Below are 15904 nucleotides of genomic sequence, written 5' to 3' on the forward strand. Positions count from 1 at the left end.
TGGAACGTAAATGAGTTATTTATACTAGATTGACATAGACTCTGTCACTGAAATTGCTAATAATATGAGACTTACTGTGGACTACCAGGAGGTAATTACTCCCATTTTTTCTCCTTTTACAACTTCTAGATGAACTAGTTGTATAAAATACCTATTCTAGTTTAAAGTATAATACAAAATGATTATTGCTTTTTTTTTCTGCCAGGCCTCAAGGAAATACTCTGGCAATTGTTCTGTTTCCCACAAATCTAAATGAGGAAATAGTCTAGTTTATTTTCTCTTTGTTCTAAAAATCTATGGTATCATTGATACATAGCTTAGAAACATTCTTCTGAAGAATCAGTGGATTAAATTATTTTTATGTCCCCTAAGTACTACCATTTTTTGAAGATTTCTTGAGAAAAGTGTAGCACATACCCAAAATTACATTCTTTGTTTTATTTTTGCATTTGAATATTTTCTTTATAAGTTAGAAAGGAAAGTGGTCAATTCATGTGCTCAATAAACAAGAAGAAAGGTGTAGACAGCTTTTATCTGGGAAATTTTCAAGTCATTGAGAAAATATTTTCTAGTATCAATGACTTTTTGAAATTATTGGCAGAATCTTCTTAACACACTTTAACATTAAGTGGTTGAATAGATGAAAATATTTTTTATTGTCTACATAAAAGAAAGCACCATGGTTTTTGCATCATTGCATAAATCTAAGAGATTATGCATGCATAAGGAGGATGAGACAAAGCTGAATGCTAAATGCCAACATCAAGGAAAGCTTGTCTGGGTATTTGACACTGAGCATAATGGGGTGTGGTTCCACAGGGAGAGAACACTAAATATTTACACCCCAGGACATGTTTCTCTGGTAAAGCTTTTTGTCCCAGATTAATTTCCCAGCTAACACTTTTATCCCTTTTTTAAAGCATCTCCTTCTTACACTTGGATTTTGTCATTTAATACTTTGGGGGAGGAACAAACTTTCCACCACCCTCAAGGTTCTTCTGGCTGGTCTAATAATCAAGTAGACATGAAACAGATTGGCAAGAGAAAATGACCAAATCTAATACATACATACCAGTATGTATGGGAACCTCATATACATGAGAGTGTCAGGGACCCCACATGCAGGAGAGGTTCAGAGACAGAAAAGGGAATTGTATTTAAGATATTCTGAGGTAGCTCTAGCAGGTTTGACTCAGTGGGTAGAGCGTCGGCTCGTGAGGACTGAAGGGTCTAGGGGTTGATTCCCGTAAAGGACACATACCTAGGTTGCAGGCTTGATCCTGATCCTGGTCAGGGCATGTGCAGGAGGCAACCTATCCATGTGTCTCTCTCACATCGATGTTTGTCTCTCCCCCTCCTTCCCATCTTCTCTAAAAATCAATGGAAAATATCCTCATGTGAGGATTAATAACAACAAAACCCCAAAAAAGACATTCTGAGCTAGGGATGAAGTGATGCACATTAGGGCTTCAGATTGTAACTGCAGGGACAGCACATGTTCAATAATTAGCAGTTTGTCCTGCCATAAGATAGGTAAAAAGTAATTTTTCCTGATAACTCTTACCTTGAGCCAGGCTCCTAATTTAAATTCTTCTAGATAGTTAAGGGAAGAGCAGAAGTTTCTCTTCAGCCAGCAGGGTCTCAGTGCCAATAGCTCAAAATAATTTGCACAGCACTAAGGCACATCTTGGGGTGGCTCTTTCTGAACCCGCACAATTCCTTATGAGATTCTAAACCTTCTGGATCCAAATCCCCTATCCTCACTCTCCCATTTCTTTCTGTGGTCTTCATAAATTCTTTGTGTTTCCTGTATGCACCTTTAGGTGAATTCTCTTGGTCTACTGCAAGTAGTAAAACACAATCACAGTCCCCCACCCCCATAGCTTCTGCTATTGTGTTGGTATCCCTTTCTCATCATTTCTCTGGAATTTTCAAACCAGAGCTGTGATGTATACAGCCAGCAATGTTGCATAGTAATGCAGAGTTGCTGACTAACACAGATCTAGTTCTTTTTGCAATTCATATCCTTTGATTTTCAGACCTGATAGTGGTGAAGGAAGTCACTGAAATTAGTATATACTGTGAAGTCTGGGGAGATATGCTTTCTTAGGCCATTTGCCCTCAGGTTCTGACTTTTGCCTTAGTATCATCGCCTCACCATCTTGCTTCACTTTATAGGCAAAGGACCAAAAAGGTTTCTTGAACACTGTGTGCCAACATTAGAAAGAAGGAATGGTTTAATGAAGGAACATTTAATCACTGTAGACTCAAATTGCAATGAAATACATCACAGAAAAGAATGGCATTTGAGCTGGATCTGGAGGGATGAGTTGTGTTTAGAAAGTGAAGAGATTTCATGCAGGAGGACCTCTGGAGCAAAGGTGAGAAAGAGCAAAGCAAGTTTGCAATATAGAATGGATTGCTTCTCTGCCTTTTGTGTAAGTCCAAGAGATATAGAATGAGAAGTTGGTTTAGGGGATACTAGACAGTGAGTTCATTGGAAGAGTAGATTGGCCAGCTTATAGTGAGTTCTTAGTGCTGGGCATAAATGCTTGATTAATTCCTTAAGTGATCCATTTATTCAACAAATGGCTTCTCACAGCATATAGTGTAAAATCCAAACCTCTTTACTAGCATATAAGGTCTGTATACCTTAAAATTTACCACCTCAACATTATGTACCCTAAACTCCTTCCAGTCATACTGAAGACTTCCCTGATCCTCCCAGCACATTGTACTTCCTCACATCTCCACTAAAGCTTCTATATCATATCATGGATATACATGTCTGTTTTCTCATTCAACTAGGATTTTCCTGCAAGCAAGGGGTTGTGTCTTATTCTCCTTCACATCAATTATATCACCTAGCAGAGTACCCACCTAATATGTAGCAAATGCTTAACATGTGTTGAATAAAATATTTATTGACCACTTAATTTATATCATGTGCAGCAGTATTTTAAGAGAGCTATCTAGAAGCAATATGACTGATAGATTGAAGATGGGAGATGCAGAGAGAGCAGTTATAAGTATTTTTTGAAGTAGCTCATTTGTTTAAACAAAGAAACAGTAAGGGGTAGATTCCTAGAAAATAGATAAAGAATAAAGGATAGGATTTAATGACTAGCTACCAGGGGCACTAGAGAAGGAAGACTTAAAGATAATAAATATTTAAGGTTACTTTCAGGTAAACATTTTTTTTTTCTAAGTCAGATCTCCTGGTGTTAGTATTTGCCTCACCCTGCCTCTGCTCTGAACTGAAGATGAACACTTTGTTCTGTTTATTGTTGTGGAGCTAAGCTTGAGATTCATGTCGTAATGATATTCTATCTGGCCAGGAATTAAGATATGAAATATAAATAGTTCAACCATGCCGACTACAATTTCCTATCAAGGGAAGGTGTACAGTGCATAGGTTTTTGAATATATAAAGCCTGTTTCTGCTTTTGAGAGCTACAATTGAAGTGTTATACCAGGCAGATGCACTGGGGTGCGCTACTATGTAGCAGAGCCTAGCTGTGCATCGCAGCTCTCAACTTTAAAACTCCAGAGAATTTGATGAGAGAGGGATCCACAAGAACATGACAAATGATGAGAGTTCAAACCTTAAGAGAAAAATGGGCTTATTGGTAAGAGACCTTTCTTTTCCTTTATTTACTGCTGTTACTTATTCATTAAAATAGCAAGCCTGTTGTTTTCATGTGTGGCTGTGAAGCGGTGTACAAAAATCAATTTTATATGTATTGTAGAATTCAGGAGACATATTGGTAACCATGCAAAAATCATAGGAAGCATATATAAAGCTTGGATTTAAAAATATCACGAAGGAATTTTTACTTTATTTCAGAATATGCTGTAGATTTATTTATGTAGCTTAAATGTAATACAGGTTTAGAAATATATATGTATTTTTAAAGTTAAAATAAAGGATAGTGACTTGTGTAGATACATAATTTCATTCAGTTACCAGAAGGTGGCACACCAGATTCTTCTTAAACACACAAAGGAAACGGATAATATTAATAAGAATATAAAATAAGCTGTATTTAAAGACACTTTAATGTATTTTAAAGCAATATATATATATATAATTGTTATCTGCTTGGTGAAGCTTAGTGTTAAAATATGACAAATATGAATTTAACCCATTGTAGCCTTTTATGATTCAAAAATAATAATTGTTATGTATATAGCATTTTAAAAGTAGACTTTGAAATAATATTGTCATTAAGGAGATGCTGTGTTGAATTTACAATTTAAAAAATAAATAAAATACTTGCTGCCTACCTTTTGCATAAGAAGTCATTAGATTTAGGATAACATTTTGTATAAGTTCTCTGCCGAGGTCTTCCTAAAGATACTATTAGACTATGACTTTGATTTAGTTGTGACTTTAATAATGCAATAGTGCTTTGTGAGATGACCCAGAAAAAAAGCCAAAACTGTTTATTTTAAGGCAAAGTTAGATAAGAGTATTGCTTAGTAATGTTTACCTTCTATAAGTGAAAAATGACATAAATGAAATAAATGTAAATAAATTCAATTTGTGTTAGAGCTCCTCAAACACCTGCCAGCTTTCTTTAAAATTTTTTAAGAGAGTTGATTGTATATGCTGCAATGCTTCTGTAGTAGTCTTTATTTTTAAAACTGCATTCCGGAGGCAGTACCAGAGTATGTTCACTGTTGCCTTTTGTATTAGCCCAAAGGAGACAGATATATAACAGAACTTCACAAAAACAAAATCTTCTCTTTGGAGACAGTACATCTCTTTATATGTTTTTATTAATTACAAGCACTATGAAAATAAGAAAATTGGTAGTAAATGAACCTAGAAGAACATTAGCCATCTGTTCTCTGAAAGCTTGTAATACGTGTCATTTGTGTTCAGGTTTTTATGGACAAACAGTATATCAGCAAATAATTGAACTTTGGGCTTACAAAGCTAGAAAATGACAAAGCATTCCAAGGCTGAATATATATTTACTGGAAAAGTGTTTCCTTATGTCCAAATTTGGCTAGTTTAGTCTTTTAGATCAGCTGCCAATAAATGTTGTATTTAATGTCAATCTTTATGCCAGACTTTCTAAAACATTAAGAGAGCTTCTAAAAACAAATAGAGTCTTATGGCTTTTAAGTTTTTAAAAATGTTAATTTAGATATTTTTTAATGGTTGTGCGGTCTTAACTGTTTAGGATTTATAAACATGGCTTATTAATTTACAGCTAAAATATTTGCAGAGTATGCTTTGAAAAATGTAAACAAAATACAATAAAGCCACAATTAACCAGATTTTTTTTTGCACTCCACTTTCAGGAGACGGAGACAATTGTCTTTAAAACAAGCCGATTTCAAGGATATATTCAAAAAATCAACTTCAGGGTATGTCCAAGGGTCTGCATTTTCCTTTACCTTTTGTCAATGAGAATTTATTTTCATAAAAAGACCCTGAGATACTATAAGGCATTCAGTCTGAAGAAAACTTTCAATGATATTTAGGGTACTGTGTTTATTACGACAAAAAGAGAGAGAGAGAGAGAGAGAGAGAGAGAGACAGACAGAGAGAGACAGAGAGAGAGAGAGAAATTATTCTGCTAAAAAGCACCACGTGTCATTGTATTGTGCTTTGTATTTGCCAATGTGCTTTCACAAATACAAGTTCAGTTGGTTTTCATAACATTGCTGGGAGTCTAGCAAAGAAAGTGGCAGCTTCCCTATTTTAGGGATGAGGGAACATAACACCGGAAGTCACAAAGCTACTTGGTGGCAGAGCTGTAGCCAGACCACAGGTGCCTAGCTCTGTCGTCTTCTGCATTTTTTCCTCATCAAAAAAGTTTGAAACAAATTTTTAACTTTTCAGTTTATATTGCACAGCAATATAGCTGCTACTACCTTTGTCTCCTAATTGCTATACTTCACAGTTTCCCACTTTACATCTGTCTGTCTGCCTTTGTGCCTATCTGTCAGCCAGATGGTGACCTTGCTTTCAGACTCTCCCAGACCTGGAAGGATCTGGAGTGTGGGAGGGCAAGATAATGGTTGTGGACAGCATGGCTTGACAACTAGTGCTGAGCAGCCAATGTTGATATACTGAGGAAGGCCAGGGGCTGAGAAAGAAAACAGAATCTCACTATAGCTGGGGTTATCTTGAGTGCGGGTTAAAGCAGTGTTCTTCCAAGTTTAGTAAAATAGGCATGAAAATCAGTTGGGAGTTCTTGTTTAAAATGCAGACTACTGGGCCCCACCTCCAGACTTCTATAGACTTCCACATTTTAAATATTCACCCCACATGATTCTTATGCGTATTTTTGTTTGAGAGCATCTGCCTTCAAGATAGAGGATGTTTTTCTTGTTATATGTATTGGAGTGTAAAGAAAAGAGCCACTTTTCTCTCAGTAGCATCCGTATTTCTTGTCAAAGCATATGAGGGCAGGAGTCAGGCAAGGTCGAGGAATGACAGATATTACTTGCACATTGCTATATCTACCTCTGAAGTACAATAGTTGTTTTATGTTATGTTCGCTAGGAGATATTTTTAAAAGGCTTGTGTCAATTTTTGACTTGAAGATGGTAAAGGGAAGAAAGATTTCTATCAAAAGGTGAAAAATAGTGTAAGGATCCTCAGAGGGAACAGGGGGCAGGGAGGAGATCAACCAAAGACCTTATATGCATACATGCATAACCCATGGACACAGACAATAGTGTAGTGAATGCCTGGGGAGGGGCCAGGAGTGGGGAGGAGGGGCATCAATGGGGGAAAAAAGGAGACATCTGTAATACTTGAAACAATAAAGATAAACTTTAAAAAAAGTGAAAAATGAATGAGTTCTGATATTCTAAGAGTTAACCTATCCCAGTTCTAAATTTAAATTCATTTAAAAAACTGGCTAGAATACTGTGCTACCCAGGATTCTGGATAGTTAAGGCTTTCTGTCATAATATATGTATGCTTACTTGTGTTTCATATGTGAATATGCACTCTGCCTGATTCATTTGTAAAGGATTTGTGGCCAGGGAATATTGTATACTTTAACATCTAGCAAAAGTCGGAAGTTCTCAGTACTTACCAATGATTGAACTAATTCAGCATGCACATCTTCTCCACACGTTTTGGGCTAGACATAGTGAGTTGATTGATTTTGGTGTTTGTCAAGTTCAAGGAGTCTACCTCACACTGTCAGTAAAGGCTACTGTACTCCAGTTAACTGCCACGCGTCCAAAACAGAAACCATATTCACACGCCACGATATTTTAAATTTAATTTAAAAAATCTGCCACTTGCATCCGTAAACGCTTATGGTGTACAAAGGGATACTGGAGGTCTCAGGTTAAACAAAGCGTTTTAGTTGACAAATGCAAAAATATGATCCTAATTCATCAATTTGCTAATGCTTGTTCCCTATTAGGGTATTATTTTAAGCTTGATTCTGCTGTCTCTTCACCCTTTTTTTGAATACAATTTATGTTGTTCTGTGTTTTACAAATCTGAACCTCAAAAATTGGTAAATCTGGAAGCCCTCAAATATAGATATTTTCATTTAGTGAATGAACAGTATTATTTGAATTTTAAAAAAATGGCCACATACTGTATTGCAGTGGTTCTCAACCTTCCTAATGCCGTGACCCTTTAATACAGTTCCTCATGTTGTGGTGACCCCCAACCAGAAAATTATTTTCGTTGCTACTTCATAACTGTAATTTTGCTACTGTTATGAATCATCATGTAAATATCTGATATGCAGGATGTATTTTCATTGTTACAAATTGAACATAATTAAAGCATAGTGATTAATCACAAAAACAATATGTAATTATATATGTGTTTTCCGATGGTCTTAGGCAACCCCTGTGAAAGGGTCGTTCTACCTCCCAAGGGGTCGCGACCCACAGGTTGAGAACCACTGCTGTATTGGAAGACTCAAAAATGCTCAGTAGCAACTCTGATTTAGATCAAGCTGAATAAGGAATGAATGAATAAATATATGCTAGCTAAAGGGAAGGTATATTTTACTTGTATTATGTAGCTTCAGAATTCCACGAGAAATAATTGATTATTTAAAACATATATTTGAGTTTGAAGACATAAAGTGGTTAGTTCTAAACTTACTGTTTGAAGCAGAATTAAAAAGACAGTCAGGAAACACAAATTTAAATTGCATCTAGCTTAAACCTAGGATCACCCTAGAAGATGAACTGGATTTTTATTTTCTTTTATCAAAATCACATTTACTTTAGTAATAATAGAACATGAAATAAAGGGAAATAAATGATTCTGCCCCCCCCCCCCATTGGACCACCATTGCATCCAAGTAAGGAAGTTAGGCATAACCCTGGAATACACATAAACACTTCATACAGCATGAGTTAATGATGTCTTAGAACATAGATTATCATTGAATTGCTAAATATGTTTTTAGGCATAGCAATTTGAAATTATATGCTTTTTGGCTAGTTTTTATAATTTAGACTTACCACCATACATTTGACATATTTCAGTGTAACTGTTTCTATACCCCCATTTTTTAAGGAAAAAAAAACCTTTATAATTTAAAATCACTGAAGAAAAGAATTCTAAATTTGAAAATGAGAAGAATCTCAAAATAGTCATGAAAATAGAGGTATTGAATTGGTTGCTAAATCTCTTGGATGTCACCATAGTAGGCAAATTCCGTAACCATAAACTGTACCTTTATAAAAACTGTTGAGCCCCATGTTATGGCATTGGATCTCAGGCTTCAAGTTTGAAGTTGAGCTTCTTTAGAATTTAGGATATTTTTCATTCATTATGTAGTTGAAACCTTTTCTTTTTAGTCAACAATAGTTTCTACAGGAAATTTAAAGTTTTCATGGTTAGGCTTGGGGAGTGGTTAAAACAATTGAATATAAAGGGCCCCTTTTCATGGAAACTTTAAATAGTGTTGTATTATTTTAATGAGTCATTAGGATTGGCTTTCCATGAAAGTGTTTGCTTCTGGTTAGCAAAACATTATTGCGATTGCTTTATAAGTATTTGAAACCGATATTTACAAATACTCAGGGGGAAAAAGAGATGGGAAGACTAGGTAATCCTCTAGGTCTCATTGTTAGTTATAACATTTATGATACAGATGTCAATGGTATAACTCCTCTTTGGATGAAAGGATATAAATATAATTTTTAAAAATAATAACATAATTTTGTTTTAATTGGAATATTAAGGAAAATGTCATATATTACTCTAAAGGTCTTTGGTAACTCAGATTTTTACACAAGTATAAGTAATGTAAAATATAGCAAATGATGACTTTCTTTAACTGACATGCCTTTTGAGACTGGGTATGTGATGTGCATATTATTGAAAAGTTTTTCAACCATCATAGATAAACATTATTAGAAATTGTTTACTCATATCAAAATAGTTCAGGATTTACAAAAATTAAGATTCTCATATTGCTAACTACATTGTCTTCATGGAACTTCTGTAGTTTTGCTTCTATATCTGAGGCCACCAAAATTAAAACAAAGTCATAAAACTATTTGAAAAGCTTTATATTAATGTACTAGAGGCCCGGTGCACAGATTTGTGCACGGATTCGTGCACCAATGGGGTCCCTCCACGTGGCCTGCAGGGAGGAGCCTGAGCCCAGGCCTGGTGCTGCGCAGCTCCTGCTCATCCTGGCCCCACTGCACCCAGTCAGTCCCGATAGGAAGAGGCTCACACCACCTCAGCTGCGCTCCCTAGCCATGAGCCCTGCATCTGGCACCCATTGGTCAGCTGTGTGGTGCTCCTGCTGTGGGAGCACACTGACCACCAGGGGGCAGCTCCTGCATTGAGCTTAGGCTTTTATATAGAGAGATTTTTTAGTCAGTAGAGCTATATTCTTAACTTTTCTTTCAGTAAAACTGTACATCTTAAATGGCTTTTTATTTTGATAGTTTTGTAGATTTAATGTACAAACAGTTCAGGAAATCTAACAATGTTTAGATATTTTATTTACCCAAAGCAATTTAAGTAGTTTCTTAGGAAGTTGTGGAGAGACAACTAAACAGAAAAATTACCATTATTTGAGATGAGAGCAGAGATTTTTCATTCGAGTAATACATCATCACTATAGTGATGCAATTATTTCATTTAAGAAAGCATGTATTCTGGGACATTTTTGTTATCACACTTATTTTTAACAAGATAATGTACATATTTAATTTCTTTTCATTTTAAGGATTTATAGCCTAAAATTAACAATTTAACAGAGGAATATTCCTTTTACCTGAACTTTGCTTTTAGTTATAGCAGAATCAATAACAACATTTAAAAAACCTTCCAGGGTATATCCTTTCTTCAACACAATTCTTATATAATCACTCTGCTTATAAACTCTTTTCAATTTACTCAACAATTATTGGTTAACTGCTCTCCAATGCCAGGAATAGTTGTCAATAAGGGAAATAGAAACATTCAGGGATTCCTTCTTGAAGGAGGAGCAGGAATTTGGGGAGGGCTTCTCATGCAGATAAAGTGAGACTGGTTAATAATGCAGATTAACTATTAACTGTTTAATAATATGGATTAACTATTAACTGGTTAATAGTGTGGATTAACTATTAACCGGTTAATAATTCAGATTTTGTAATCCAAAGAAAACATGATGATTTCAAGAGAAACATCAAAAGTGCTTTATTCAAAGTAATGTCCATTGCTAGCTACACATTTCCCCCATCTTTCAGGTAATTTGTGAATACCGTCCGAATAGAACTTTTCTTGTTTTGAGGCAAATCATTCAGATACCCAATTTTCCACTTCTTCGTATGTTTTGAAGTGCTGTTCAGAAAGTGTGTGTGCCATCGATCGGAACAAGTAGTAATCTGAAGGAGCAATATAACAAAATAGCATGCATATCAAATCACATATATATCAACATGTGTAACTCCATCTATTGAAAAAAATCTGCATTATTAACCGGTACACCTAGTAAAATTGTCATGCAAATTCTTGTATATAAATAGTTTACATTTGAAAATCATTGGTTTCCACCACTACTACTCCTCACACAAACAAGCACTTTGGTTTGGAGCTTAAGGCATTTTTTAATAAATGTGAATACTTAAGAATTAATTTTGTTTGTGCATGACAAAGATACATAAAGACTTACTTGGGTATATGCATCTGGGAATAATATACGAATGAAGCACTCAAGAGTAGACTCCCCCCAAAAACCATAAAGAATGTAGATACTGCAGAAAACAAAAGGAAGAAGGAAGTGCAAAAACTTCTGAATTTCTCATTCATTGCTAACCCTTCTTTCAGCTGTAGTGAGAGAGCAGGGGAAATCAGAATCTGTAAGTCATGAGTCCTCAGCAATTGGATATTACTTGTTATCTGCTCAGTCCTTCTGTATTTTTGTCCTCCCACCCCATAACCTCATGGATTTGACCCCAAATTATAAGAGGTGCTACGTAAATAGTAGGGACCACTACCATTCTGGCTTTCCATTCTCCTTCCAGTCATTATTTTTTTCTCCTTTGGTCCCATTAACAATTGTTTTCTGTTTTATCATCTTACCAGCTCTTCTTATTGTTTTATCTACCCAAAACAAACAAACAAAACCAAGTAAGTTAGTACCCTTCTTCTCCTATGGAAATGTTAAAGATGGGAGAATACATTCCTTATGCCATCATGGCATGAGGAATTCTCCATACATATACATATGCATGTCCATGAATATATACCTGTGCAACAATTGTGTTTTTCTACTTGTTTGTATTGTGAAGGAGATAGGTACTATATTATTCCAAGGCATAGCCACAGTTACAGTAGTCTATGTAAATCCTTTGTGGAGCTATAAGGATTCACACAGTTCTGTTAATGAAATTGACATGTGAGAAGGTGCTTATAAAAAAATCAAATGATTACTTTCCAACGTAATTTTATTTGAGACACATCTGGGATTTTCATTTTGGTTTTAGCAAGACTACATATCTGAATATCTAGTAAAAAACTTTAATGTATTTGGTATTCAATTTCCTGAAACAAATAAAAGAAATACAGATGTACACAAGTGTATATAGCCATTCATGTGAACAGTTCTTTTCCTGTATTAAGGACCCCTGAATGAGTAAGAATTTTGCTCTGTTGTGCAGAAGTTAATTTTTTATGTTCTTTAAAGTATTTAACCATCTTACTAAGTTGGATGAGTAGGATGGTTAAATACTGATTGGTAGAACATAAACAGAGCACACAATTTGGCATGAACTACAGTCTAGTCTGAGCAATGCAAATAACATGGATATCCCAGATTAGTCTGAAGAGATATTGTCAAGACTGATGAGAAGATTACACAATACATGCTCACACAAACTGTGGTTAGTGCTATTAGTCTTTAGTTGTACTCACCACAGGAGTAACCAAAACTTGCAAGAAAAAGGTAGGTCAGTTCTTAAAGAATATCAGGAAAATATGGAAAGATAGGTCAGATACACAACATATTAGTAAATTCCTTTAGTGAAGAGGTGGTACTGGAGATAAATTGTAACAGTTCATCTGGAAGTTAAAATTTCCTATAAAGTTATTTAGAAATATTTACATTGAGAAAAAAATTATACTACTAGATATATATTTCATTTTTCTTCCATACTATGACTGGGTTAATTTTTACTTACCTTTTCCTCCCTGATCTTTCCTAAAACACCTTCTGGAATCAAGATTTTGGAAATGGTCTTTCTTCACCCTTTTGTAACTGTAGGAATAGATAGGTCTTTGTAGTTCTTGTTTCTTTAGAGTACATTGAGATATTTACAAAATGAGGCTCACTTCATATAGAAACACACATCTTATGGAATGGTCTCATCAAGAAGGAGGAACAGTAGGAATTCTAGAGTGGGAGTCTTGCGCTAGGAGATGCAAACTTGGTTTCTAGTTCCAATTCTGCAACTAGCTAGCAGTGTGACATCAGCAAGTTAACTTCTCTGGGCTTTAGTTTTTTTGTTGTTTGTTTTTTGTTTGTTTTTCATCTATACCATGAGGGTATTGAGCAAGATGCTTTGTAAGAGTTCTAAAAATTATAAAAATGTTCTTTCTACATTGGGAGCCAGGGAATTCTGTATTGTAAGATTTGGCCAAGAATGTCTCTTCTTGTAGCCTTGGCCAAGTCCCAGAATTGTCCTTTGTTTATTACATCTCTGAAATATGCATTTCACAGGTATTTTTAAGTGATTAGTTAGCGTTCATAAAATGCTTTGAAGAGTTTTTGTGAATGTTGTCTTTCTTTCCTGTTTTATGCTGTTGTCCATAATAGAAACCAAGTGCTCTGTAAATGAAATCAGTGTTTCCTTTAATGTGAATTAGGGTTTTTGGCATTTCTCAGTCTCAATATTAAAGTAGTGGGACACTGAATCTGCATAAAATTATATTTAAAACACACGTTTAATTATTTTCTTCCTTTCACTCTGAGGTGAAAACAATTTTAGTTCCGGAATACAATGGTAATTACACTCCGTAGTCACTACTGGAGTTGCTGTCAGGTAGTAAAATCTGATTAATTTGGAATTTGCTAATTTGTAATTCCAGTGATTTTACCTGGCTGAAGTTTATTTCTAAATGATGAGGAATGGTATTGTTAAACAAATTAATAGTGTAAAGTATATTTAATGGACTATATTTCTACTTAAAGGAATTATTTTTAAAGCCTTTGGCATAATAGATGTTTGCTCATGAGAGATAACTACAGATCTCACCTAGCAGTTTATTAAAGCGAAAGATCTTTATATAAGTAAATGTCCATCATCAGATATAATGATGGGTTTGAGTATATTTAAGAGTGCTGAGCATGGGTTAGAGGAAAGCAGCCTTATTTTCTTTTCCCTTTGAACAAATACTACAATTGTAGTACCATAAAACAAGTTCTGAACATTAAGCCTAAAAAAACCCATTAAGTCTAAGATTAATCTAGGCTGAAAATGAGCATAGATTATTTGGTTGTATTGGTTGATTTCTTTGGAGCCTAATGAGATTAGTTACAAAGAATATTGCTTTTAAAATCAGTTGATTGTTCACAGAGGAACAATCATGTGAGAACCTTTGCAATAAAGTGATCTTTACCTGTTTGTGAGGGTTACCCTTTTGGAAATTTGGAAAATTCTATATTCACCCCATTTCCCACTTATAAACTGTTGAATAATCTTTATAGATAAACTGCTCAGAACACTTCACTACCATATTTTTACATAGGTTTTGGGTTGTTTGTTCTCAGGAGAAGTTACATGTGCAATCACTGCTTTGTCATAAGTTGGAATGTGGTTGAATGTCCTTCCTAAAACACTGCTTCCTTGCTACAGATAGCTAATTTGTAGCTGTTTTATGTTTTATATTTTAAATGCTTGAGAATGCTTTAGGTTTTTGGAATGGGACATTCCAAACTTGCTTGAGTACGTGTTTGTGTTTCCTTCTTGGGGTTTCCAATAGATTGTTACTGCTGATTGTACCTGCAACCTTTTTACTCCATAACTATTAGGTATTATTACACAAAACCTTCTAATGTAAAATATTGAGCATTGTTTATTTGTATTAGTGGTGGGCTTTTTTTAACCTTTGAAATATATTTTGGTCACCAAGCTATGGATAAATACTCCTTTCTGTGCTTACTTTGAAGATGTCTATGAGACAGTTTTGTGTGTGGGTACTAAAGAACTGAAAATATAATTTAATCCTTTGAAATATTTGTTTTTTGGGGGGTTAATTGTATATGCTAGATTGAATAAAAATTAATTGTGAGATGGTGATGGCTGACATCTATTTAATATTTAATAAAGTTTATGCATTACTGGTAAATATTTCAAAATAGTCTTTCAATCTCTTCGTATATATGAATGTTTATGTGCATATACAGGGTGTCCCAAAAAATGTATACACTGTAACAACTGATAGCTCAATTTTGAAAATGAAATATATTTTAATAAACACTGCCTTTATAATTATTCAAAGTGTGTGTATACATTTTTGGGACACCCTGTATATGAATGTGTGTATGTATATACTGCATACCTACTGTGAGTCTGCTTTTGCCCCACCCTGTATATGTTTGGGTTTCATAGGAAAATACTTTTTGCCTGAATGTTGATGTGTATCTTAAAGGAAGGTACTTGTTATTTACCTTAGCTGATTTGAGTCTGTATTTCTAGTATATTAAATTATATATTTTGGAATTTTTAAAATGGTATGCTTTATAGAAACATTGATCTGTGATTTTGAATACAAAGGAGAAATCCTCTTAAGGAGTAAGTCTCCTTTAAGAGTAAATCTTTTAGAAACTAGTAATAAGTTGGAAAGAGTATCTGAAGCCCACTACTCAAGTTGGAAGCACAAGTTTATTGTTTAGATACAAACTCGAAAGTAAATACCAGCTCTTTGTCACTACAGTGATTTTTTTAAAAAAGATACTGGCTTTTGTGTCAGTGGTAGTCTGCCTTTGCTAAGCTTTCACTGATGAAGAGAGATAATTCTGCTTTTAGGTAGAAGTGGAAGGGTGCTGTGAAGCTAGATATTTAGTGATGGTGTCTTACCTGCATCAGAAGTAAAATACTTCAGCCTGAAAATAAAGAGTTCAGCACAATACCAGTTGTCCTATTTTCCCGTCTTAGAATTGTGTAGAAAATTGCGAGTTTGATGCTTTAAACAGACACTTAAAACAATCACTTTCAGGGCACTTAGGATGCTATTTTCTGGCAGTATTTTAAAACAATATAGATGAACCTTACTTATATTTCCATTGCTTTCATGAAATACCTCAAGCTGCCTTTGACAGCAGCTTTAGTTTTTGAACCTCCTTGTCAGTCAGTAAGCCCTAGAGGTTACGGGACCGGCTGCTGAGCTTTGGAATGGTCCCTGCTGGACACCTGCTTGGCCAGCAGCATTGGTCTCTCCTCTAGGCAATTT

At 34.9% G+C, this 15904-nt stretch overlaps 1 protein-coding gene across 5 annotated transcripts in view; it reads left to right on the top strand.

Moving 5' to 3' along the window:
• Positions 1-15904, top strand: part of KLHL13 (kelch-like family member 13) — a 302378-nt gene that overhangs the window by 222172 nt on the left and 64302 nt on the right. For 2 of the 5 annotated variants that reach the window (XM_005859453.2, XM_005859451.2), the window contains exon 3: positions 5314-5379. The exons of 1 other annotated variant lie outside the window; for it this stretch is intronic. In XM_005859453.2, coding sequence (XP_005859515.1) covers positions 5314-5379 — 66 coding nt within the window. Of the gene's footprint in view, positions 1-3455; positions 3630-5313; positions 5380-15904 lie in introns of those variants that run through there. 2 more of the 5 variants (XM_005859454.2, XM_014534189.1) reach the window with 2 other exon arrangements.

The sequence above is a fragment of the Myotis brandtii genome, unplaced genomic scaffold (assembly GCF_000412655.1).
Source record: "Myotis brandtii unplaced genomic scaffold, ASM41265v1 scaffold126, whole genome shotgun sequence".
In the NCBI taxonomy this organism is placed as follows: domain Eukaryota; kingdom Metazoa; phylum Chordata; class Mammalia; order Chiroptera; family Vespertilionidae; genus Myotis; species Myotis brandtii.